The sequence below is a fragment of the Anser brachyrhynchus genome (assembly GCF_964034855.1).
Source record: "Anser brachyrhynchus genome assembly, chromosome: 11".
Lineage (NCBI taxonomy): Eukaryota > Metazoa > Chordata > Aves > Anseriformes > Anatidae > Anser > Anser brachyrhynchus.
Genome location: NC_137706.1, coordinates 11,248,147 through 11,272,747, shown reverse-complemented (window position 1 = coordinate 11,272,747; position 24,601 = coordinate 11,248,147). Strand labels below are relative to the sequence as shown.

The window sequence follows — 24,601 nt, the reverse complement described above, 5'->3', positions numbered from 1 at the left end:
CTTGAGCCCCATAGACTGTGTCTTAGCATCCTCAGCAACGCCCCTGCAGTTGGCAATGCTCCCAGTGAAACCTCGCTCAGGATATGTTAACCCAGTTATCCTGAGCGGTACTTTGACCACTTCTACAACGACTAAGGGAAGTCTGCCCAGGCTGTACCATCCCCATAAAACACAGCATGACGTTGCAGGCTTTTCCTCTGCCTAATCGCCTTTGCCACCTCTGCAGTCAGCCCTGATGCATAAGCACTTGGGACATTTAAGGTTTCACTGAGCTCTCCCACAGCCTGGTGGGACTTAGCAGCACAGCAGCCCAGGTGCTACACCATCCCTGGGGCCCAAAGTCACAGACCCCCTTCAAACCACCCACCCCACGCTTCAGAGGACACAGAGACACCAGGTAGGTAGCATTTATTGTGGAAAGTCCAGTACCGGCCCAAGAAAGGGATCTCAGATTGATCTCCTAGTATTAAAATTAGCATGACTGTAATCTAAGATTATATTTTACCTGCAACATGTCCCCTCGCTTAGTACCTCGTTCATGGCTCACTAACTCAGCAGGAAGGACTGATACACCCGAGGAGTTACAATTCCTTCATAGTGGTAAAACCTTTGAGTGATGCTGTGCTCCTACTATGTCCCCCCATGCTAAAAGCAAGCTGTGGCCCCCACCAGCAGCCCTTCCTTGGGAGCCATGTAAGGACCAGGATCTGGTGTCCAAGCCAAAGACAGGGCAGGGTCCTTGCAAACACTCCAGCCCGCTCTGTAGCGGTCATTTCTGCCCCACAGGGAGCTGCTGGGGGAGGACTACACAGCAGATATGGTCCCAGCTGGCCTCCAGCCTAGCTTCTCCTTAACCAAGCCCTGGGCTTTTGGGGCCTGCAGTTTGCTGTTTGTAAAGAGCATGGGGAGAACGATCTGACTGCACAGATGCACCCCGCCAAGACAGGCTGGCTGGGTTTTGTTCCATAGGCTGTTACAGTCCCTGAGCATCCCTGAGGGAATGTGCAACTGCAAGGCAGGGTGCTCACACAAGGCCATTCCCTGCCCAGGGATTGCCACATAGGAAGAGCTTCGGCAAGCACCTCGGTCCTCGCTTCACCCGTGTGACTGGTGACAGCCTCCCACAGTCTGCCTGTGCAGACAAACCCGTGGCCACGCAGGAGGCTGTGTATGGCACACGCAGAGAGACCCAGGCTCATCCGCATGTGTGGTCTGCTGGAGAAGAGCCGTCTGTGTGATCCATCTAATCGAAGAGCAGTGTTTTGATTCAAACTAGTTCCTATTGGTTCTCCATTTGTATGTGCCTGCTAATACTTGAATCATGTACCCCTCAGTGCCATCCACCCTCATTATCACTGGATTTTTTAGCTCTATTACAAAGCACTGCCTGCATAAGGTGACTGTGTAAACATGCATCAGCCATACATCAGCCTCCTGTGGCTTCATGCTTTACATCTCAGGCAGGCGGTGTGATGGGGAGAGGGCCGGGCACCGCGGCATATCAGGGGTTGTGGTCAGTGGGGTCACACTTCAGCATAACTTTTACCCCCTCACCCCTCTTCGTGGCCTCAAATGCCTCAAGAGCCTTTTCCAGGGGGAAGCGGTGTGTAACCAAGGGCTTGACATTGATCCGCTTGGATGCCAGCAAGAAAATTGCCACAGGCCACCTGCAAGAGAAATAGCGAGCAGAAGATGAGAGCAGTCACCAGCTTGGAGCCCTAAGGAAAGAGCATAGAGGAGCCTGGCTTCATTACAGTAATTTCCTCAGCCCAGGCAACCAAGGGAGTTTTGCCTGGAAATGATCTTCTGGAGAGGGAACCTCTAGCATCAGGTACGTGAGCTGGGACACGCCAACTGCTTCAGGCTGTCAAGCACCATAAAGGCAGGCAGGGCTATACGCAGACAGCTGGCTGTGCTTCACCCTGGGGTGTTTTTACCACGCTGGGCAGCTAAAGTCCACCACAGCCACTCTCACTTCCCCTCCTTAGAGGAAAAGGGGGAGAAAATATGATGAAAAGGGCTCAAAGGTTGAGATAAGGACAGGGAGATCACAATTATCGTCATGGGCAAACAGACTCAGCATAGGGAGACTGATGTCATTTATTGTCCATCACTAGCAGACTAGAGCAGTGAGAAACTAAAAACAAACTAAAAACACCTTCCCTCACACACCCTCTCCTACATCCTGCCCCTGAGCAGCACAGGGGACAGAGGAATGGGGGCTGCAGTCAGTCCCTAACACTTTGTCTCCACCGCTCCTTCACGGTCCCTCCCTGACCCTGCTGCACGTGGGGTCCCTCCCACGGGATGCTGTCCTGCCCAAACTGAGCCTGTGGGGGCTGCCCACAGGCAGCAGCTCTTCAACAACTGCTCCCACACGGCTCCGTACCACGGGGTCCATCCCCCAGGAGCAAACTGCTCCAGCACGGGTCCCCCACGGGCGGCAGCTCCCCCCAGACCCCCTGCTCCTGCGTGGGCTCCTCTCCACGGGCTGCAGCTCCGGCCCGGGGCCTGCTCCTGCGGGGGCTCTCCATGGGCCGCAGCCTCCTCCAGGCCACATCCACCTGCTCCACCGGGGGCTCCTCCACGGGCTGCAGCGTGGAGATCTGCTCCGTGTGGGACCCATGGGCTGCAGGGGGACAGCCTGCTCCACCAGGGGCCTCTCCACAGGCTGAAGGGGAACTGCTGCTGCGTGCCTGGAGCACCTCCTGCCCTCCTGCTGCACTCACCTTGGAGACTGCAGGGTTGGTTCTCACTCTTCTCTCCCAGCTGCTGTTGTGCAGCAGTTGTGTGGTTTTTTTGTTTGTTTTTCCCTTTCTTAAATCTCCTCTCATAGAGGCACAACCAGCATCGCTCATGGCTCAGCTCTGGCCAGCTGCTGGTCCCTTTTTGAACTGTCTGGAGCTGGCTCCGATCTGACATGGGGCAGCTGCTGGGCTTTTCTCACAGATGCCACCCCTACAGCCCCCCTGCTACCAAGTCCTTGCCACATAAACCCAATACACACCCTCAAGAGGCTGAGTAAGTGAAAATCACAGGAAAAAAAAGGATATTTGAAGCACTGAATGAAAAGCAAAATTGCTGCGTGCTGCTCTCCTCTTGTTCTCCCTCCTTGCTTGCAGACTGATTGCTGTGGAGTTCAAACTCACCAACTCAGTGCAGGGAGAAGAAAAGAGAATTTCGTCAGCTTCCAACCTCTTCTTTGGCAGAGACTCACTCAATTTGATTGCCTTGCCATTCCATTTCAATGGGCCAAATTAGAGCGATGGGAGATGCAGCAGCTAATCCAATTCCCAAACTGCATACTTAAAGACATCTCTCATTTTAAGGAGCTTGGCAGTGGCTAAGACTAAATCCTATAAAGCTTTCCTGGAAATCAACCTCTAAAGACCAGACAATGATTCTTGCTCAGCTAGCAAGAAACGGAAGCTCTGAGCAGAGCAGAAGCCAGGCTGCAAATGTGCAATGCTGTGTCTCAAGCCCCGTAACAAGACTAAAGAGGACAGCTGGGTTTCTCCTGCCTTCAGTGCTAGGCCAACTTTCAGTACACTCAAAGACCTGCTTGTCTGCAAGCTGTGCAGTTCAGTTCTCCGTAGAGAGTGCATATGCCTTCAAACTGGCTCATGCCATATCTTCAGCTCCAGCAAAATATGAAGACTAAACATGGCTCTTGCTCATGCAAGTATGCACTGATCTCCACCAAGACTGATGATGTGGTTTCCTTCCATGACGAGCAAGGCGAGCAGAGCCAGGCACCACCAGCAAGGCTGGGTATGCATGGCTTGGCACAGGATGTGGCATTTGGGATTCTGACTCTTTGCCCAGAATTAAGATTCCCCATATCCTTTGCCTCAAAATGGACAATACAACACTTAGGAAGGCAGATGCCAGCATGCAGACAGCTTTTCACAAAGCAGTGTGGAGGGCCGGTACCAGGCCAAGCTGCTGCTTAGATACCTCCCAGCACAAAGGGTTGAAAGCAGCTAAAAGCTTTGTTGCTCTCAGGCAGTCTTCTCAATGAGTCAGCTCACTTGTGGACAAGTCAGTCTCATTCAAAACACCTCTAGTACCTCGACTTTCCTTTCTACAGGGCACAGGAGTTGAAGGCACAAATGTTAACTACGTATTTTTTTTTAATTTTGGCCTGCTTGCTTGCCACAGAGCAAGGGTTTTTTTGTGTCTGTACCTCTCTTTATGCCAAATGGTGCGTGAAATGGGACTGTAGGTGGGCTGGTTGTTGTGGTCAAGTCTGTAGTGAAGGGCTCTTCCAGGAACCAACGGATAGAATGCAAGACATATCAGACAGACAGCCTGCACTGCAGCGCTGGTATTTCAGAGTGAGTGAAATGAGGTTTAACCAACTGTATGGAAAAACAGCCTTTTCCATGCCCTCTCTCTTTGTGGAGAGCAAGAATTTCTTAAGGACATCGAGGATGAAAGACTCAGAGACACATCAGCCCACCCAGCCCTGCACAAGACTCACGTGTTGCAGTAGCGGAATATCCCCCGGATATCCACCTCCCGCACAGCAGCGTTCACGATGGGCACGGTCACCATCTCAGGCCCCAGCCCAACCAGCACCAGTGTCCCACCAGAACGAGTGGCCTGAAGAAAAGACACACAAATGCATTATATTTTGCAAAATGCAATTAGTCGCCAGAGCCTGCTCAGCTGTCTGTAAAAAAATAAAGCTGTTCTTGTATGATGGACCGCCTGGGGCACGGTGGAGAAGCTGGGGAGAGGCAGGATGCTGTCAGGAGGCTCTAAGTGTGAAACATGTGATAAACAAGGCTTAAAAACAATCTTTCGAAAATCCCTGAAGGATTTTGGTATCTAAATCTCATTCTGAAAAATGACTGGCACTTAGAAGTACAATAAGTACTTTTGGGTTTCAGTCGCAGAGATTTAAAACATCTAAGGGGCTGATGCTTCACTGGAATTTTTGTTTTGGCAGCCTGTCCCATTTGTCTCTTGTCCTTTCACTGCCAACCTCTGAGAAGAGTCTTCTCCACATCCTCCCTTTATGCAGTTCATGACAACAAATTATCCTGTCCTTAACTGCTTTCTCCACCTGATGGAATTAATTTTATTAATTATTCTCCTTACTGGGACATAACGAAAGACCCTGTCCTATTTGTACCAGCTCCCTGACGCTGCTGTGTTGCCATGCTTCGGTCTGGGGTGTTACTGTGGTCTCTTTGGTAAACAGTAAATCAGACAATTATCTGCATGCTGTCTGCAAAGACCAATTTTTTTGAATCACCTCTCCTGGTTTGTAGTCTAACAAGCATCTTCTCTCCCCTGCACTAAAAAGACTGAAATAAGCACAGGGGTAGTGAAACAACCATCACTCACCACTGCAGCCCAGAAAGAGAAAGCAAAAGCCAGCACTGCTCTAGCCTGGGGACAAGTGGTACTCACGTAAATGCCAGCCTGGATGCAGGCTTGCACTCCTGTGCACTCCACAGTTATCTCAGGCATGCAGCCAAGCAGACTTTCCACTTTGGAGGCCACCTCCTGCGGGGTCTCGTTCTTTACCTGAATGGTGAAATCTGCCCCCACCTCCTTGGCTTTTTGCAGGCGAGAGGCAGATAAATCTGCGGAAAGACAAAATGTCATGAACTGGAGCATTATAAAAACCAGAGGGGGAGCAAGGACCTCAGCTTGCAATCTGCTTCCTGCCCATCTGACGTCTCAGCAGGGCGACCTCGTTCGGTGACCAGCTGTCAAGTACCTCAAGATAGTTCTCAAGGATTTATGCAGCCCACCCAGACCAAAGGGCTTCCCAGCCTTGATGTAAGTCAATGACCACCATCAAGGAGCCCTGCTGGAAGCATACTTCTCTGCGGTCTGAACATGGGTTCACAGGGCAGCACACAACTAGGAAAGGAAACAGTCTATCTACATTTCCTCCCTGAAATTCACTCAGGCTTCAGTGAGGAGGTAAGGAGGAGACCTGTTCATTTTTTTGGGAAAGCAGAGAAGTATGAGCAATGAAGACACTTGAAAGACCCAGGAGATGCCAAAGTCCTTCCTACAGGGGAAGGTGTCCTTCAAAGATGCTAGACTAAAACCTCACAAACAAAATTCACACCACACGAAGCAGGGTCCAAGTGAAGGAAGAGCTGCCACCACTAGACTCAAGGTGTGTCTTCTAAGATCAGTTCATAGATTTCTCAAATTCACTTCAGCACCGACGAAGCACCAAGAGGCCAGAGTGCTAAGACAAATCTGCAAGCCAAGCTTAACTCCAAAGGGTGTGTGCATCGATCCTGCAAGCAGAAACAGCCACGGCCAAGCACTGGCACACAAATCCTACCTGTGCTGCCATGCCTGACCTGGGCTAATGAGTGCCACAGTCCTGATGCTCACAGCAGAGCAGAGGAACCTCAGTGCAGGAAAAGGCAAAAGGCAGTACAGGAACAACGCTCATCCTGCTTGAAGTGCTGCGGTGTCTTTGCAAAGCTACCACTGCCTAATCCTGCTGCTGCTCAGTGCCTCTTGGCAATCACCCTTTCATGAGGCAGCTTCACTAATTCACGTGGAACCTCAGTCCACTAGTGAAAAGGGATGGTATGAAAAACACAGTGCACACGCTCAGCGAGTTAACCTGCAGTGAGGCAACATCCCAACACTCACTTCTTTTGCATTTTCCTTCCCTGGCTCTCAAGGTGCTTGGCTATTGCTGACACCATCAAGCACATCTCTCTAAAGGGCATCTGCAGACCAAGACATGGTCACTTTGACTTTGCTCCCCAACGCCCACAGATGATGTGTGTGCCCTTTCTTTCACATGATGCTACCCAAACCTCTCAGGCACCACTGGGGATCAGGACATCTCCAGAGATGAGGAGGTGGACAGAAGAAAAGAAGAAGCATTTCTCAGGCAGAAATGATCTCTCTGCCTGCCAAAGCAGTTGTCTAGAGGGGCGTGTGTTTGCACTAGAAAAGAAGTTTGGATCGAAGGTAGAAACTGGGCTACAGCAGTAGACCCAAGGTTGAGGGGTTGGCAATGTCTCCTGCCAGAGGTCCTAGGCTTGAAGACAGAGAAAATCACGCCTTTCCCAGAGGAACACTTCTCTCCAGGACACACAGCACACCCACCACAAAGAGGAAAATACCCTTCTCACCAGGACACAGCATCTCTTCCAGCTTCAGAGAAGTCAGAGATGGGGCTGGAGTGGAGGAAACTATTAAGGAAGAAGAGAAGGAGAACTGGAGACAGAGCTATAACCGTGGCGAGGCTGCTGCTCTGACACGAGCCGCTCTGACTCAGCCCCAGCACTGGAAGGAGGCAAGGCCAGAGGACCTGCCCTGCTCCTCATGTGGGGAACGTGACGTTACTGCCAGGGCAGGCGATGGACGTGTCCCTGCCGGCAGCGAGAGGGCTCGGGAGGCCAGCTGCAGGCACACCCACCGACATGAGCACCCAGGAAAGCTGCGGAGGGAGTTTCAAGAAGGGAGAACAAAGGGTAATAAAATGCAGACTATGTAGGAAAACCCAAGGATGGAAACTAAGCGCAACATCACCCTGGAAGCCCTGCCGTGAGCTTCCTCTCCTGTGGCAGCAGGAGGCATTAGTCACCTCTGCCCTTCCCAAGCTCCGAGCGTTGGGCCCCGGGCCACGTGTATGGTCACGCTTGACATAGAGCTGCACCCAGAGCCAGCAAGAGCTGGTATTTTTGAAGCACTTGAAGAGCTAAGGAGCAGTTCTGCCTGGCATGGCTGGTGTCTCCCAAATCTCACAGTACAGCAAGGATGCTCCCTGTGAAGCACCCCAGACTGCAGCACACGTAGCTGGATCCAACCGTTTGCATTACCTACCCATTTGCTAATGTATTTTATACTGTCTCTTTGGCAGAAATACACCCAGAGGCGGTGTCCTGCAGCAAAGGAAAAGACAGCCCACCCTGCCAGCCAATGCATTTCAAACTGACCACAAAAGGAGCTCCCAGGCTCCAAAGTCTCTGGAGAAAACCCACACTTCTGCAGTTGGCATCTAGTTTTCTGACCCACTTGTCAAGGAAGTCTTTGCATAGGAGAGGAATGCAGGACACAGCAACAATACCATCAGACTCAGTCAGGACTCTGGTAACATCTTTGTGCACTTGGCCTAAGTGAATCACTGTTCAGCATTTACTAAAGCTGCTAGATCTGCACATTATCAAATGAGAAGGCTATCGTAATGTCCAGAGCTCAGACACTCAGGATGGAGTCGTTCAGGTTCTAAACGTTACTGTGGCAGAACCCCACATAGCTCTTGGGCAACTGTTCAATTACAGAATTAAAGGGTTGCATCTTGCCTTTAGGCAGAAATTTGTTTTCACTTCCTGGCTGCTGGAGCTAATTAACGTTTTCACTGCCAGACTAAGTGGCCCAGTCTTGTGTCTCTACTCCCACAGAAGTTATCAAATCGTACTTAAGCCAATAAGTAAATTTAACCAGCAAATATCCTTGAAGCTGTTACATATTCTATGTTGATCATCCTTCATAAAGGAGCTGCATTCAGTCCAGTTATTCATCTTCCCTAACATTGACTTCCAGGATTTTCAGAGGCATTGGCACCCAGGACTTCAGACTTATACAGTACAAGCAGAATAATTTCCCTTAATAAGGAAATATTAAGTGTACTTTAAGTGACAGAGCAAAGCAAGACAGCCTGATACTGTCATACAAATACCCAAACTGTCACTTCACTTGCTGGGTATAAGGCTGCTCTTTTACATGCCTTTAAGGAGAAAAGCAGCTTTTCAGAGCAACAACAGTGTCCACAGCAAGGCAGCAGGACAGGAGAAGGTTGCCCATAAATATCAAGCACACCCTTAGCAATGGAGTGGAGAAAGCTGTAGATCCTAGGGAATAGGAAACAAGGAGCCATGCACAAATTCAGCTTCAGCACCCAACCACCAGTCATTAAATACATCAAAAGCCTCCCAAAAAGGAAAAATGTCAGCCTTCTGGGAGAAGTGCAAAGGTTATCAGAAGAACTAATACTTTGTACCAGGTAAGCTGCCATAGCTAGTAAGAAAGCCAAGTTCTGGTTCACACAAGCCTTTGGGAAAGGTATGGCCAATTGTTAAGTCTCTTGGAAAAGCCAGCCTTTCTTAAGGAGTCACAGAGAAGGGACCCGACCCCTCAGCAGCGATGAAGCTTTCTCAAATTCACTGAATCCAGCTATGCCAAAGGCACTCAATACAGTCATAGGAGGTGAGTTCTCCCCAGGTCAGAAGAAAGCTCTTCTAGCTATTTCTACATTTGCGTGTAATTTTTCAAAACAAACACAAACATTTAAAATAATGAGCTTTCAGTGTGCTGCACAGACAAAGCTCTTCACAGACAAACACATCATAAAAGCTCTGTGCGGTGAATTAAAAGAATTTGATAGCAAAGGACAAGAGAGCCTTTGTGAGCAGACAGTCACCTCACAGGTATGGGCTCCTGAAGCTGACGCAAAAAGCAGTTCCTTGAGAAGCACAGCAAATTCCCCAGAGGCAACAAGCCAAACTAAACTCTTTTCTCAGCTCGTGTAATGTACAAATATTTGACTAGAGACAGCACCTACACGGGTGTCTTCGAGCATCTCAGCCTGCCAGGTGGGGGATGTGGAGATGCCTACAGGTCCAGATCATTAGCTAGACAAAGGCTCAAAGATAAAAAGGGTTTAATTCACATAGCCAAGCTTGCTCACCCTACAAACCAGGTACCAGGAACGGTACCTGGTTTCTTATGGCCGCCTGGAGCCCGGTGGCACGTACTGTTCAGATCTGACTGCCAAAGGCCCCAGGAGCAGTTCACAAACTGAGGCAACAGCAGCTCCCTGCTCTGCAGGGAAGAATATGACCAGACAGGAGCAGGGCTGCGGCAGCAGGATGAACCAGCAGCCCTACCACCCCCTGCCAGCTCACCAGTCCCTTCCCCACCCAAGGACTGGGTCACCCACCAGCCCCAGCACCAGCTCAGCTCTGCAGCAAGGTTCCTCAGATGTGATTCAAGAGGTAGAGTTGATCTTCCTGCTATAGCAACCATCATCCTCAGATGACAACACTTAGCAAAACGTAAGGCCTGGACTGATTACATCCACTAAGCACACCCCAGCAGGGTGGGGCCAGCAGAGCAAAATATGCCCCAGACTCGGCAGCAAGAGGATTTGGGGAGGAGAAGGCAATAATCTGCCTTAGGTTTTGACACAAGCTACTACTGAAGGATGCTTCCGCAAAGGCAAGAGGGTGGAACCTTAATTCTGTCTCTCAACTTGAAGACTGGAAAACAATAACTGAGAGGTCAAAGTAAGCTTCGTTCAAAGCAGAAAAATTGAGGAACAGCCTTCTGAAAGGACCAGGTTGGGACTTCATCCTATGAACACTTCAGCAACCTCTGCTTGTTGTCTAGTCATACCTGTAACTGCTCCTCCCAGCCACCATCACTCAGAAAGGTTCAAAGAGTAGCAGTGGGAGATGGAAATACCATTTCCAGGCCATGTTCAGGTGGAAATTTTAATGAGGGAACCTTATGAGGTTACTCCAGCTGTCAGTTCTTCTGGGCAAGATACGCAGAGAAGAGCTTGACCTTTGAGTAGAGGTGGAGGGAGCTGGGCTGGGTCAGCATGGCAAAGAGAAGGGGGGATCGAACAGCTGTCTGCAACCAACAGCTGCAAAGAGGATGAAGACAAACTCATTTCAGTTGCTGCAGAAAATGAAAAGGGAAAGAGCCACAAATTGCAGTCTGGGAGGTTCAGAATGGGCCCCAGGAAAAGCTTCTTCATTAGGAGGTGGTGCAGTCCTGGAATAGGTACCCAGACAGGTGGGTTCCCCAACTTCAGAGGTTATCCAGACCGAGCCAAACAAAAACATGGCAGCAAGCACTAGTTGGACTAGATATCTCCAGGACACAGGATTTCTGAAATGCAGGGGGCCTGAAAAGGCCATTTTGATCACTGCAGATAACCAGTGGAAAATGAACCCCCCAGCAGGACAGCAGCAAGAACAGCAAAGGAGGACTGGAGAGGGACAATGTGGCTGGACACAGAAAGGACTGTGAAAATACTATGTACAGGCCACCACTTAGCACAACAAGAGATAAAACTCTGCTCGTAGCAAAGTTCCAAGAATAGCACCAAGCAGGGTATAAAATATGCTGGATCTGCCTGCCTTATCAAGGTGAAGATTAGAAGCAGATAAAATTAATGTTTATAGGCATGACATAGAAGAGGAAAATATAATAAGCACGAAATATAATAAGCAAGAAAACTTTATCTATAAATCAAAGGCACAACACAAACCAAAAGCTGAAAGCTGAGGTCAAGAAGAGATCAAAACAGAAATAAAAAGAAAAGAGCCAGTGATCAGAGGCACCATGAGCAAGAACAGCATCTGTAACTACAAGGCCTGTCATACAGATGCATTGCCTCTTCTCAATAGACCTCCTCAAAGTCTGACAGAAGTCTAGGGCTTGATCCAAGGACCACTCACTAGCCTCTGGTTTATTCTTAAAGCACTGTAGCAACTCCACCCGCACAACCTGTCTCTGCTAGAAAGGAGAAGTAATTAGCCTGGTCCGCTGACCTAGCAGAGAAATACCAGTTGCAACCTGTATGTTTTATAGATTCCAATTAGTGCAAAGATCAATGTCTTCTCCTGGGGAATGAGATGTGCTTGGGATGCCCAATGGAATATTAAGGAACTAGTCAAAGTGTTTGCTGTATTATGGGAAAAAGGCACACTAGTAAGTGTTTAAAGAACTTACCTGTAACTACCACAGTTGCTGCACCCATCATCTTGGCAACAATCACATTAACAAGGCCGATTGGTCCTGGGTACAAAGGGGAGGAAAAGAACATATACAACTGTCAGACAGCACCAGCCATAGGCTCTGAAGGTGTCCAGAGCTCGCCATGTTCTTGGGCTAAAGGAAGCTCTGAAAGTGTTTCCAGGTGGGCAGCTCTGGGATCACAGCATCACCTCAATCCCAGGGTAGTGAGACAAAGTATTGCTACAAGAGGGACTCTGCAATGAAAACACCACCCAATCCTCTGCTCCCTCAAGGTGGAAGGAGCAGTGTGCCCCTTGTACTTTGTCTTCGGGCTGCTCGAAACGCAGCGTTATAGCGCAGCATGGGCAAGAACAGACTTGAGGACCCGCGGCACCCCCGTAACTCTGCCATGACCCACACTTACAGCTGAGCCTAGAACCACAGCGTGCACCCTGTCCATCGCCCCCCACACCACAGCTGGCAGAGAACCCAAGGACTGAGTATGTTCCACCATACCAGAGCCACACACGAAGACTTTGCTTCCCAGAGTGACTCCCGCTCTTTTGCAGGCATGGATTCCCACCGAAAGGGGCTCAATAAGGGCCCCTTCTTCAAAGGTGACATTATCTGGAAGCCTGCAAGAGCCAGACACAAAACAACAGTCACCGAGGAGGTTTATGAAGGTGATGAGGAAAGCAGTGATACCTGAAAACCAAACACGGGTCTAAATCACAGCTGCAAAATACACTCTTACCCATGGCCTGAGAGGTGCAGGGCTGGAAGGCATTCCAGGTTATGTTTTCTTTTTTCCCCACTCTGAAGTACCATCAAGTACATTTCAGCCATTTACCAATGAGGTCTGCCTAAGCACCAAACAGAGGGACCCACAAACTTCCCCATACCATCTGTCTGGTGCTTGGCAAGTCAACACTAAAACTCTTTTGCTGCTCCTTCCATTTGGAATAAACCACACAGCTGCAAATGCATCACCCCAAATGCTGCGCTACATCTGGGACCCATCGGTGAGATCCCAGCCCCCTCATTTGGGCCAAGTCATCTACCTCCACAGTTCGGCAAACATCTTGCTGCCTGCAACAAGCCAATGGCAATGACACGTAAAGCAAAGGCAGCCAGAACCAGCTCTCCTCATTGTGCCCTGGATATGATGCATCAAGTGTTTCAAACAGTGGACTGGTTTCAGCTGTGCACCCTCCCAGCAACCAGGGTAAATGTGTACAGAAGGTATCAAAACACCTTTTGGACAGAAACAGCAGTGTAATGCAGCAAGCAGAAGTGACAGAAAAAAGCAGAGTGGTGTGAAACTCCTCTGAAGTGACAAATAAATCCCAGACTTCCAGAAAACCACCAGTGTGGCCTCTCACACAGCAGGTACCAGGACAGTCCTGGGAAGCTTGAGGTCAGAGATCAGCCAGGCCAAAAGAAGCCAAAGTAACGTAAATGACAGTTATGGGAAGGCAGCTGTAAGACATCCACATGTCCCTTATCTCCAGGAGGCTGACTCCAAGAGTTTGGTTGCCTGAGAGCTTGGCATAACATCCTTCAGAAGGACAGACAATACCTGCCCAAATGTGCAAAAGCCCACTGAGCTCTACCATCAACTTTTCTTGGAAAATCTGTGCAGAACAACTTCCTGCTCTTGATGCTCTGCTTCAGATGGCCATGGCATTGCTGAGCTGAACCCAGGAGCACCAGGCTTTGTATTTCACAGCTTAAGCAAAAACGTTTAGCCAAGTAATATCCCCAGTTATTCACACTGGGGGAAAAAAAGCAGATCTTTCCTTAGAAGACAGCTACAAACCAGCCAGTTCCTCCCAAGCAAAAACTTGTGATATGTTGTTAGCAAATGTTATTTTACTGGAACACAAGAACCAGTGACAGGGGGTCTGGGCAGCAAGAAGCTGGGCCCATGCAGACCAGCATCTCATTCTGCAGCAGCTGCCTGTGACCCACTTAGAAAGGAGCTTCCTGCCTGAAGACTCTCATGAGAAGTAAAAGCATTCAAATGCCTCCTTCAGGATAACTTGATCCTGAACGCTACCTCTGCAGACACCAAAGACAAATCCTGAGGATGTGCAAGGAGCTGCTCCTCCCTTCCTTCTCATGGAAGAACAAGCTCCACGCAGTCTGAGAAACAAAAGCTCCAGAGAGAGACCAGTCTCATATGACCACTACCTTACACTATTTTAACTCCCTGTGTAAATATATTTAGGTGGGTACAACGTTGCAGAGGCTTATGCAAATTTCTAACATATTAATTTGCCAGAGGACTTAAGCACACACTTGCGTTTAAGCAAACGCGTCAGTCCTGCCACAATTAAAAACACACTCAAGTTTGATCAAGTGGATATGAAAACTGATGTGTGATGCTGGCAGCTTAGTGGAGCCTCTCAGGGGCACATAAAAAGATGAGCTTAGCAAGGACACTGCTTTCTCCTCCTCTTTTGCTGTAACTAGGATGACTTTGTTTCAAATGCTAGAGCGAAGTGTCAGCAGTTGATACAGTGCTTCCTAAGAAGCAACAATAAAGCCAGCTCAGCTCAAACAACCAGACAAAGACCTTCAGGCACCGGTGTAAGAAGGCAAAGATATAAAAAGACAACAGAAAAGAAATCGAAGGCAGGGACCAAATAAGAAAAGGAAAGTAATTATAGGGTAAAACAACAGTGACATCCCAAGAAACATGCTAGAAATGTCTGTTTATGTCTGGCACCAGAGGGGATAGCTACACCTGCCTGATAAACCCTTTGCAAAGTGGTTACCATCCGAGCCTTATACGTGTTATTCATGGATCAGAAAGCAATAAAAATTGTGTTCAAGTAAAGAACGCTCACTGTGACACTCAAAAGGGCCAAGGGCAATTGCTTCAGCTATTCCCCCCGGGGAGTATCTATTGCTCCGCAGAGGGCGCAGCGACTGACTTGTAGCAGTAACTGGCACTGTGCTTGTAGTAGCGGCACAAGTTCCCATCGTCAGGAGGCGTCGCGCAGAAGAAGATGGTTGGAGACAGGTTATAGCGGCCAGTTTTGCAGAACTCGTCTGTTTCTCTCGGGACGCCGGGCTCGATGGCCACTCGATCACCTGCCAGGATGAAAGGAGACTGTCAGTCAGGGAAAAGGTGGGCACACAGGTACAAGTAGCTGAGAACAACCACAGAAGAGAGCATGAAACCCTGGCACAGAAGCATGAGGGACATCTGCTAACTGAGAAAGATCACACTGCACACAGCAGGCAAGTTCCTAACACTTCCTTTACAGTGGCCTCACCACCAAGATCTTCACAGTTACACGAAAAGAGTTGGTGTTTCGGAGGCACAGACACCGAGCAGATGGAGGCTCAGTCACATACAAACCTCTCTCCAGCTGCCATGCACTCAGTCTTAGCAGATGAAAAGGCAGCCCTCACCCCAAGCAATCGCATGGTGATCACATTTTGTTCAGAATCTCTAGTCAGAACAGGAAATAATTATGCCAGAGCAGGGGAGCTCTGCTGGCCACCAAGCTGCCAGCTGGAAGGACCTGCTCCTTGGCAGGGGAACTCAAGATGCAGAAGTGGCACCCGGGAACCAGGCAGAACTCAACAGGGAACAGAGGTATCTTGATGCTACAATACTGTAGTCCAGGTGGCTGGAAGGACACATTGCAGGACAAAGAATAATTATTTAATTGCAATTACAAGGCAGAATGGACTAAGGTAGACAACAGTGGGACCACATTGCAACCTGCAAGTACACAAGGGACACAAGACAGCCCTTTTTATTTGGCAGAGGAAGCCAGCCAATGCCAAATCTCTCAGTATACCTCTCCACCAGGCTCTTAATCAGGCACAGTGACAAACAAGAGGATGGATCAAAGTAAAGATCCATTCTAGCCCACTACACCGTTGGAGATATGGCACACAGGGAACATCCAGTAAGAAGAGGAGCAGGATATGCTGAATGTTCTCCCAGCCTCATTACATTCACTTCTGGGGACTCGCAAGCATGTGGTTTCTCTGTATTTAGCAACCCTCACCAATTTCTCTGTCAACTTCCACCACGTAATCTTTTATCATCTTTCATGATCCTTTGCCAAGGAGACCGGTAGGTCTGCTACATCTTAGGTGAACACCACACCCAGATTCTATTGTCTTTTGCTCTTACATTGGAAGAACCAGAGAAAACGTGATCTTTATTATCTTTAAGATAGTATTTAAGAATTATAATCTTTAGAAAACAAAGGTTGTTTAATATTACAACCCTCTCCCTGTCCTCCATCAGCTTTCAGACGTCTGTCATGTAACCTGGAGTTGTCCATTTAGCTCCTAGCTTGAGCTCCTAGCTTAGTCAGTTGTCAATGATCTGCTGCTCCACATCTCCGACCACCTTGTTGTCCTCTGAATCTTTTTCACTTCTTTTACATTGCTATGGAAAGGAGGAGAAAAGACCTGCATGCAGAGCTCCAGATGTGGGGGTGCACACAGGGTGCAATGACATACTCTGAGCCTCTGAGCCTTTCCTAACGCTGATTTGCATTTTCTCCCTTACTGAGCCAACAACCCCACGCACTGTGTCGGAGCCAACGGCCTCACTCGTCAGCAGTGATGGTCAGCCCATCATTTTAAGGTACAAAGCTGGTTTTGTTTCTTCTGCCATGGGCACCACTTTATGTTTATCTGCATTGAATTTCACCTGCACCCCATTGCCCAGGCACCCTTAAAGTCTCTCTGCAATGCCTACTAACTCTCCCTTGTCCTCTTCACTCCGCCTAACTTGCTGTCATCAGCAAACTGCAAAATTCCATTTTCTAGGACATTCATGAGCACAGCAAACTGTAGAGGTCACAACACAGGGCCTGGTCCAGTTGCTCCAGTGACCTCTCTCCACTGCAGGAGGTCCAATGCTCCTTCACAAACACACACAGTGAAAAAAACATTAACAGCAGGTTGTTGGCAAGAGTACATGGTTTCTGAAGCTTTCTCTAGCTTATTCAAAAGGCACCTTTTATCGTTGTGCACTCTGACCTGCATTAAAATAAGATCAGAGCAGCTCAAGATATAGTAAGATATCAAGATATTCCTAAAAAACACCATACGCCACTGCAGCCAAGTTGGGTGATGCATAGCACTGCAGCACTCTTGGAAGGAGAAGGTCAGACCATGCAGCTCACAGCAGATAAATCACTACCACGGAAAGGCACAGCCTGCTATCACTGCATTCACAGGAACCGATTAGCAGGAAAGCAAATAAAAAGAGAAATTTGATTCCTGTCACCTGGTTTCAGACGAGTTACTCCTGATCCCACTTTGACGACAGTCCCGGAACCTTCATGCCCCAACACCATAGGATCCTTTACAACAAAATCCCCAATTCGACCATGCTGCCAGTAGTGCACATCAGATCCGCAGATCCCAACAGAATGCATCCGCAGGAGGACCTCTGCCAGAACAGGATGAAAAGTACCTTGTAGAAAAACTTACCTTCTTGAGCACTGGGAGAGAGTCATGTTTGCTGTCCCTGCACCCCAGAACCATGGCCAAACCAGCGATGAAACATCCACATTTACCAGCATTGAATAAACGTACCAGAACCACACATACACGCTTTAGGACAGATGGCATATTCATGAGACGCCTGCTGAAATATAAAACTACAGAAGGATTTGCACCTCAGGAAAGCTTAAAATATGGGGAGACCCCTGTCAATGAAAGCTAGTACAATCTAGGAGGGGCATGACTATTATTGGAGCAAAAAGAAAAGAGCAAGCCCATTTAATTTCTCCCTAAGCTACAATTTCATCCCTGGAGAGAGTTAGTGAATCAAATTCCTATCAGCCTATACACCTGGTCTACTAATATTTAGTCCTACAATTAGATCACTTGACCAGTCCCAAGAGCTGTGTCATGTCAAATACATGAACTGATGAAACGGGATGCAAAAAAAAGCTGGATAATGGGATGTATCTGTGGCTGCTCCAGCAATTCTTTTCAAAGGGAAACACAGCATTATCTGCTTCAGCTGCAGATTTTTTTTTCTTGGATTATTTTATACTTTCTCAGAAATATTTTATGTTTATAGTACCATGGAGATACAAAAGAGAATGAGAAAAGAAAACAGACTGGCAAAGGCAGCAGGCAGAAGCAGTCACCTCTAGACCTACCATTGGGACCCGGTTCTGGGATCGGACGGTTTTCCTGTGGACAAACAGAAAAACAAAGGGATTCAGGTGCTTGTGCACAGCAACGGGAAAACCTTGTGGAAAGTCAGTCCAGGTTGCATCAGTCAAGTCCACATGCTGATCAGGTTTTTGGTTCTGCCTGCTTGGTAAGACACTGCTGTGGAACAAGGCAGGATATAAATGTGCAGTCCACACTTCCTCGCTAAGCTCACCTTATTTTTCTTGCACAGAGGCGTAACGTGAGCATCCAGGAATGAGCACAGTCAGTTTGTAAACCCACTCTCTAACTTACTTTGCAGTAACTTCCCCTTCCCTGCACAGACAAGAGCCATGTACTAAACCTTCCTGCCCTGGCACAGCCTCAAGTTTCAGCTGAAGCCCTCACCCCACTCACTGAAAAAAAATAAATAAAAAATCAATCTTACATAATCGGGAAGATTCCGAGCTATGTATTTCTGTGAAGTGGTAATATTTCAATGTCTGTAATATTATAAATAACAGAAAATATTTTTTACTATAGAATAACAACTAACTGTATAAAACAATTGTAAATATAGTGTAAACCACATTTAAAGTCATGTCTTCTTGTAATTGGCATGACAGATCTGCATGGGATAAATGATAAATGCCGGCTTATAGAAATAGTTGCAGAGGGCTGGCTATTGGCCACAAGTCATCCTTCCACCCCAAAGGTCTAAAAACATTTCTTCTTCACTGAACTCCCCCAGCTACTTCAAAAGACAAAGGAATAATTTTGTTGGGTTTTACAACACCAAGAGGGCATGATGCAATGTTGCACCACTGCACATAGCACTTCCAAACACCTCTGAAGTTTAGGGTGAAGGAACTACTGCAACACAGAAAGGACCCACGAATTTCCCAGCTTTAAACAGGCTCAGCCATACATTTCTTCCTAACCTCAAGAAAGAAAATGGGAATACATTCCATTTGTTTTCAAATCAACAAGAAATCCACCTAAAACCCACCTTTAGGGTCACACCTCTAAGAAAGTCCCCACCAAAGTTTGCTGTGCTAACCACGACCTCTTTAGAACCCACTTGCTGCTCACATCTTCATGCATCCTCACGCCCTTTGCCCACAGCCCAAAACTGAGCACAAGACCTTTGAGCAGACCTCTTATTGACAGGGCTCCTGTTTAAAACCTGCAGCTAATAGGAAGAATTTGGTGGACATCACAACAGTGAGCCCATGGCTGGTTATCGTCCCTTGCAGCGTTACCTCTGGCTGTATCTTTCTGCAAGAGCATCTTAGCAAGGAAATTGACGCCTGGATTCATGCGATGAACAATCACTTTATAGCTTCTAACTACACCAATTAGAAGCTGCCACACAACAACATGGGATTTTCTGCTGCTCTACTGCAGAGAAAGTGGGGTACTCCTCCCTGCTTTTGAGGAGTGCTGTTTTGCATTTAAGCTAATTAAATTGCATTCTCAACCCCGGCGGTACTTCTCAACCCATTCATCGTACTTCACTAATCTAAATATCAGAAAAGCAAAAAAAATCTAGAAAATTAAAATTCCGGCAACAAAATGAAATTTAATGAGTGCAAAAACAGACACACCAATCCTGAAGCTCATCTGTTACCAAGACCGCAACCCCGCCGACTGATTACACAGGGACTGCATCACAACTGAGAACCAGGGGACGTGTAAATGGGGCAAGGAAGGGAAAGCTGGACAAAACCTGATGCATACGTGCAGCTCACACAGTGCAGCTCTATTAAAACACCTGCCGAATAGCTACAGTGCTGCCTGTGGTCAGGATGGCCCAAATTCTGTTGACGAGAACATAAACTGAAGCACAGCCCAACCTACTGAAATTTTCAATGCTTAGAACTGCACTTATGTTTGTGGGGGATGTTTGTTTTGTCCCACCAAGGACACAGTACAGAACATCAGTTTTAAAAGAAGTTGATCTAGATGTAGCCCCTTATGTAAAAAACATCTAATGTGTGTGCAGTCTGGTAACACATCAAAGGTACAGACTGCCTCAGATATCTCAAAGAGATCAAACAGAACAGTCCATGGCTAGAGATTAAATAAAAAAAAAAAAAGCCAACTTTTGGCTGAAAATGTATATGTGGGATTTCACAGCTCCCCTCTCAAAAAAAAAATAATATTTCTTTCTTCAGTAATATCTGTACTGAAAACAAGATGTTTTGGTGGAAAGTGAATCCTCCAGCCTGATTTGTAAAAAATAGAGTGACCCAGCTGGAAGCATTTTCTGGACACACATTCTGTTTGCTGTCCATTGTTCATGGAGAAGTTCAGAGACAGCAACAGGTGTAAGTGAGGATGTAAAGGAGATGTAGCAAACGTTTTCTGTGAAAGGAGACATATTTAGTGAAGACATGGTAAATGCATGAGAAACAATACAACCTGAGGTGGCAGCAAATGAGAGCCCATTGCAACTGTACAAGATCTAGAGAAGAATTAACAAAACAGACGCCAATACATTTTCACATAACACAGCCCAGCTACTGAATGACTCACGGTGACTCTCCAATGGCAAACAGGTGCCCAGGATTGAAGAAGGGTGTGGGGTGCGCATTACAGGAAAGATGATCTCACCTAACTTTAGCCATCAATAATGCAGATAAAAAGCTCAGCGTTTACTGTCTAAACTCCTTACGTGATCAGTGGGGCAAAGCTATGAGGGCCATTCACGCTGTGGCAAAGAAACAAAGAGAAGCCTGAGAGGATCACAGCTGGGGAGGGCTGCCCGCAGTGCCAGGGGAGCACTGATGACCACCTCTGATGTCTCTAGCAGTAAGAAAATCCCAAAGAAAATTCATGTCTGGGTGTAAGCCCCTTCAGAAACCACAACACAGATGGGATGAGCCAGCATCCGCTGTCACAAGTCTCATACACCTTTCTGAATCGCACGACTCTGCGAATGTGTTCCTCCAATAGAGGGACCGACCCAATTCTCACTTCCCGTGGCAATGCCTTTTACTCCTAGTAGGAGTCAGGCCGCTGCCGTACGTTCTTCAAGCGAAGACTGCAGATGTGTCAAAGCTGGCAGGGAGCCACGCAGGAATTACCCACACGAACACCGCCTGGCCTTTGGCACGTGCTGCTTGTGTTGTGCAGATATGGTAAAAAATCAACTGTTTCCTTAGCAATCAGCCCCCCAGGCGAGCTGCTTAGGTGTCCAAAGTTCGTGACAGCTCTCCTGCCAACTCCGTTTGTACAGAAAACTGCCTGTCACTGTTTGTCCACGCAAACCTCACCGCTCTGACTTGGCACACACCGAACCGCCGAGGTACAAACCCCCGGCAGCCCCACACCCGCCTCGCCACCCGGGAGCGCCCCGGAGAAGCAGGCACAGTTTGAAGCCCCGGTGAAAAGCAAACGCCCCCCTGCCCGCCTGCAAGGCTGCGCTGAGAGGCGCACAGGGCTCGGCTCCTCCGAACCCTCCTGCCGGGCAGCGTTTGCGTGCGGCAGCCGGCAGCAGCATGTCACCTCTCGCTTGCTGGGAACGCCTTTGCTCGGGAGTGCCCGCCGGGACCAGGGGCTCCGTCCCCTCCTTCCACCCAGCGCAGGCCGCGCCGCTGCCGCCTTGTGCGCCGCCGGGCGCCCCGGGGAGGCCGCGCCGCCTCCCCCCGGCCCCGCGGGCCCTGCCCGCTTCCCCCCCCCCCCGCCGCCAGCCCGGGCCCGGCCGCGGCGCTGCGGGGCCGTCCCCGAGCCCCGCTCCCGGTCCCGGTCCCTCCGCCCGGGCCCCGCCGAGCCGAGCCGAGCCCCGGGCCCGCTCCCCCCCGGCCCGTACCAGGCGCAGGTCCCCGGCTCGGTGCACCACCACGGCCAGGTTCTGCCCCGGCGCCGCCATGGCTCGGCTCGGCTCGGCTCGGCTCGGCGCCCGGGTCCAAGGGCCGGCGGCGGGGCCTCCGCCGGCGGGGCCGCCCTCTGCCCCCGGCCGCCCTCCGCGCAGGGCCCGGCGCCGCCCCCAGGCCCCGCGGCCCCTCCGCCGCCGGGGCCCGTCCCTCCGCGGGGGCAGCCGGGGAGCCCCGCTCCGCCCTCCCGGCACCCGCGGGCGGCGGGGGAGAGCGGGCTCGGTGCCCCCAGCCCCGGCCCTGCCTCGGGCCTCGTCCACCCGGTGCGAGACGAGCGGGGGCCCCCCGCGGAATTCGGCAGGAAGTCGGCGAAGTGCGGGCCCGAGGCCTGGCCTGCGCCACGCGGAGCGCTCGTCTGAGCATCGTTTGGACGAGGAGAGCTCGGTGGCCAGGATCGCTTTTTGGGAAAAAGCCTGAGATTTCAGGAGGTTTCAGGGATAAGATGCTTTTCCACCTGGGATCTTTTGCGAGCGGAGTTGGCAGAGATGTCAAGGAGGTCGTTCACGCCAGTGTCCCCAAGCAGCCTGAAGCGAAAGCTTTTTGAACTGGCACTTCCTTGGAAAAATAATAATAATAAAAAATGCTCAGGATGTGTCATGCAACAGTTGACAGAACCATTTAAAAATAGCTTGAATTTCTAATGCTACTACGTTTTCCTGCTGTATTTGCTTGCTTACAGGAATGGGAGTATCTATGAACTTGCTTTTGTTTTTGTAACTGCATGTGACCTTGAAGGCAGACCGGGGCTGATAACGTTTCTCGTCTTCATATCAGGGTCAGCTGTATCAGTCATTCATGGCAATGCTTATCGGAGTAATAGTCAGCGTGTAATTAGTGGCCATGAGCAGTCCCTGTGGTTATAACAAGCGCAGGAGTGTGTGTACGAGGGAAGCCGTGATGAAATGTGTTACTCAGTGTTTACACACCAATACAGCTCCTGCTGAGTCCTCAGTGGAACAAGCCAGAGTATTTACATTTCTGAAAATTGCAGAAAGACGGTGAGAGGCCACCTCCTCCTGCACACGCTCATTTTTTTTGAGGCACCAGCTCATGGCTCCCCTTTGTGGGACGTAGTGCTGTTAGCCTCCAAACTACGCTTTGCAGAGAAAACCGCTGATTTTCAAATAAAACCCTGAATAAGCAGAGTTGTCCAGAATCAAGCATGACCAGGGATGCCTATGAAGCTGGCGATTTCCATGCAGCCTAATCCCTCCTTTTGTCACAGGAAATTTCTCACAGGCTCAATGTTTGTCCCGGATAATTTCTCTGTTTGAAACCACTCCCATTTCTCGGAGTCCCCTTGCGATAGCAGCTCTGGCTCCTTGCATTTTGCAGCGCACACCAAGATTTCCTCTGTGTGTAACAAACGGGCCCAGAGCGACAGGCCAGGCTGATGGCAGGTGCATTCAGCAAGCTAAAAAAAGCGTCTTTCAGTCACCATGTGCTTTGCCTTACTGCAGAAGTGACTTTTCTGCTGCTTAAATGTGCTTTTGCGCACCAGGGGATGCTTTGAAGAGCCCAGCAGATTTAAAGTTCTTCAGTGCCGTCTTCTCCTCTTCCAGGAGGAACTGGTGGTGCTGGCTCTTCTCAAGGTGCAGTGATACCCTCAGCCAACACGGCCACGTGGCCAGACAGCCTCTGCTCCCTGCCCTGCAGCAAGATGTGGAGGAAGGTGGATCCTTGCCAGCGTTTGGGCAGACAAGCACCTTTTTGTTGAGGCAGGAGAACTGGTCCCTTCAGCTTTTCTGCTCCCCTCTGCTATGACTGTCAGCACCGGGTCTTTGATGTCCTCCCCTTCTCTTTCCCACTTTCCTTCTGGATCAGGTGCACTTCACATTTTCCATATTTTCTCTGCCAGTATTTGCTGCCTGGCAGGTAGGTCCAGCGTGCAGACTGAGTCTGCTCTTGCTTCAAGATCATAAGGACTTTGCCAGCTTCAATAAAGTCCTCAGGCATCCTGTTTTAAAAGCAGTTTTGAAGCTCTTGCCATGGCCTATTTCTCTTTGTTTGCCTTCATAACTACCTGGCAAGGTCTTTTGACTGCCAACCAAAGAAAGCTGTAAACAAAACAGACTTAGGACTTAGTTCCACATTTGTTTCTTTTTCATAGAAGCATATGGGCATCCAACTTTTTCTAACCACAGAGGTCATACATATTTCCCTAGGGCACACAGTAGTGGTGCTACAAAGGTCATATTTTAATCATAAATTGACCTTGCAAAACAATCCTTTTTGACAGAACAGCTTTTTTTTTTTTTTTTTTTTGTATTAGCTTAACAGAAATATGTTTACCTAAATAGAATCATTGTTGCCCTGCTTGATGAGAAGATAAGTCTTTGTTGACATGGCTGTAACTCTGTTCACTTATATCAGTCAATATCAGCATTTTCCTTGTTTGCAAGTTATGAAACACTCCTGGACCATTTCAGATGTGGAGAGTGGTGGCATGGGCTCAGGGGACTCATCCACGGGTCTTGGAGGAAGACACCCAGTGACTGAGCGAGAGGAAGCAAAGAGCAGCATTACAGGTTGCACACCCGCTGGTTCTCCACACTGAGGAAGAGGACAGTTCCTCGGACCCCAGGCTCCCTGCAGTAGGTAGGAGGTAGCTACTGCAGCTGTCCCAAATGATGGGGCAGCCTTGGGTCTCCCTCATGTTGGCTTGGGGGCCTTGTGTGGAGCAGCCAAATACCTGCTGTGAGCTTCGACTTTCAGTGCAAGCCTCTGCCCGCTCCAAAACATGGCTTGAATTCATGGCTGAATTCCCTGTAGCCAATTTCTCTACGTCTGTAAGCTTTCCATTTCCATGCATAGCTCAAGCAAGA

General features: G+C 49.1%; 1 protein-coding gene across 2 annotated transcripts; it reads right to left on the bottom strand.

Annotated features, from left to right (window-relative positions):
* Positions 1–393: 393 nt before the first annotated feature.
* SORD (sorbitol dehydrogenase) lies at positions 394–21,886 on the bottom strand. 2 transcript variants are annotated; one of them, XM_080607150.1, is made up of 9 exons: positions 21,713–21,886; positions 17,904–17,937; positions 17,018–17,182; positions 14,688–14,847; positions 12,265–12,383; positions 11,743–11,808; positions 5,422–5,597; positions 4,484–4,605; positions 394–1,667 (listed from the first exon to the last, which is right to left on the bottom strand). In XM_080607150.1, exons 1-9 carry the CDS (start codon positions 21,770–21,772, stop codon positions 1,502–1,504), a joined length of 1,068 nt encoding a protein of 355 aa, XP_080463276.1. In that variant the 5' UTR covers positions 21,773–21,886; the 3' UTR covers positions 394–1,501. The 2 variants fall into 2 exon arrangements, with proteins under 2 accessions (XP_080463276.1, XP_080463277.1); XM_080607151.1 differs by having other exon boundaries at positions 5,422–5,552.
* Between the last annotated feature and the right edge of the window lie 2,715 nt (positions 21,887–24,601).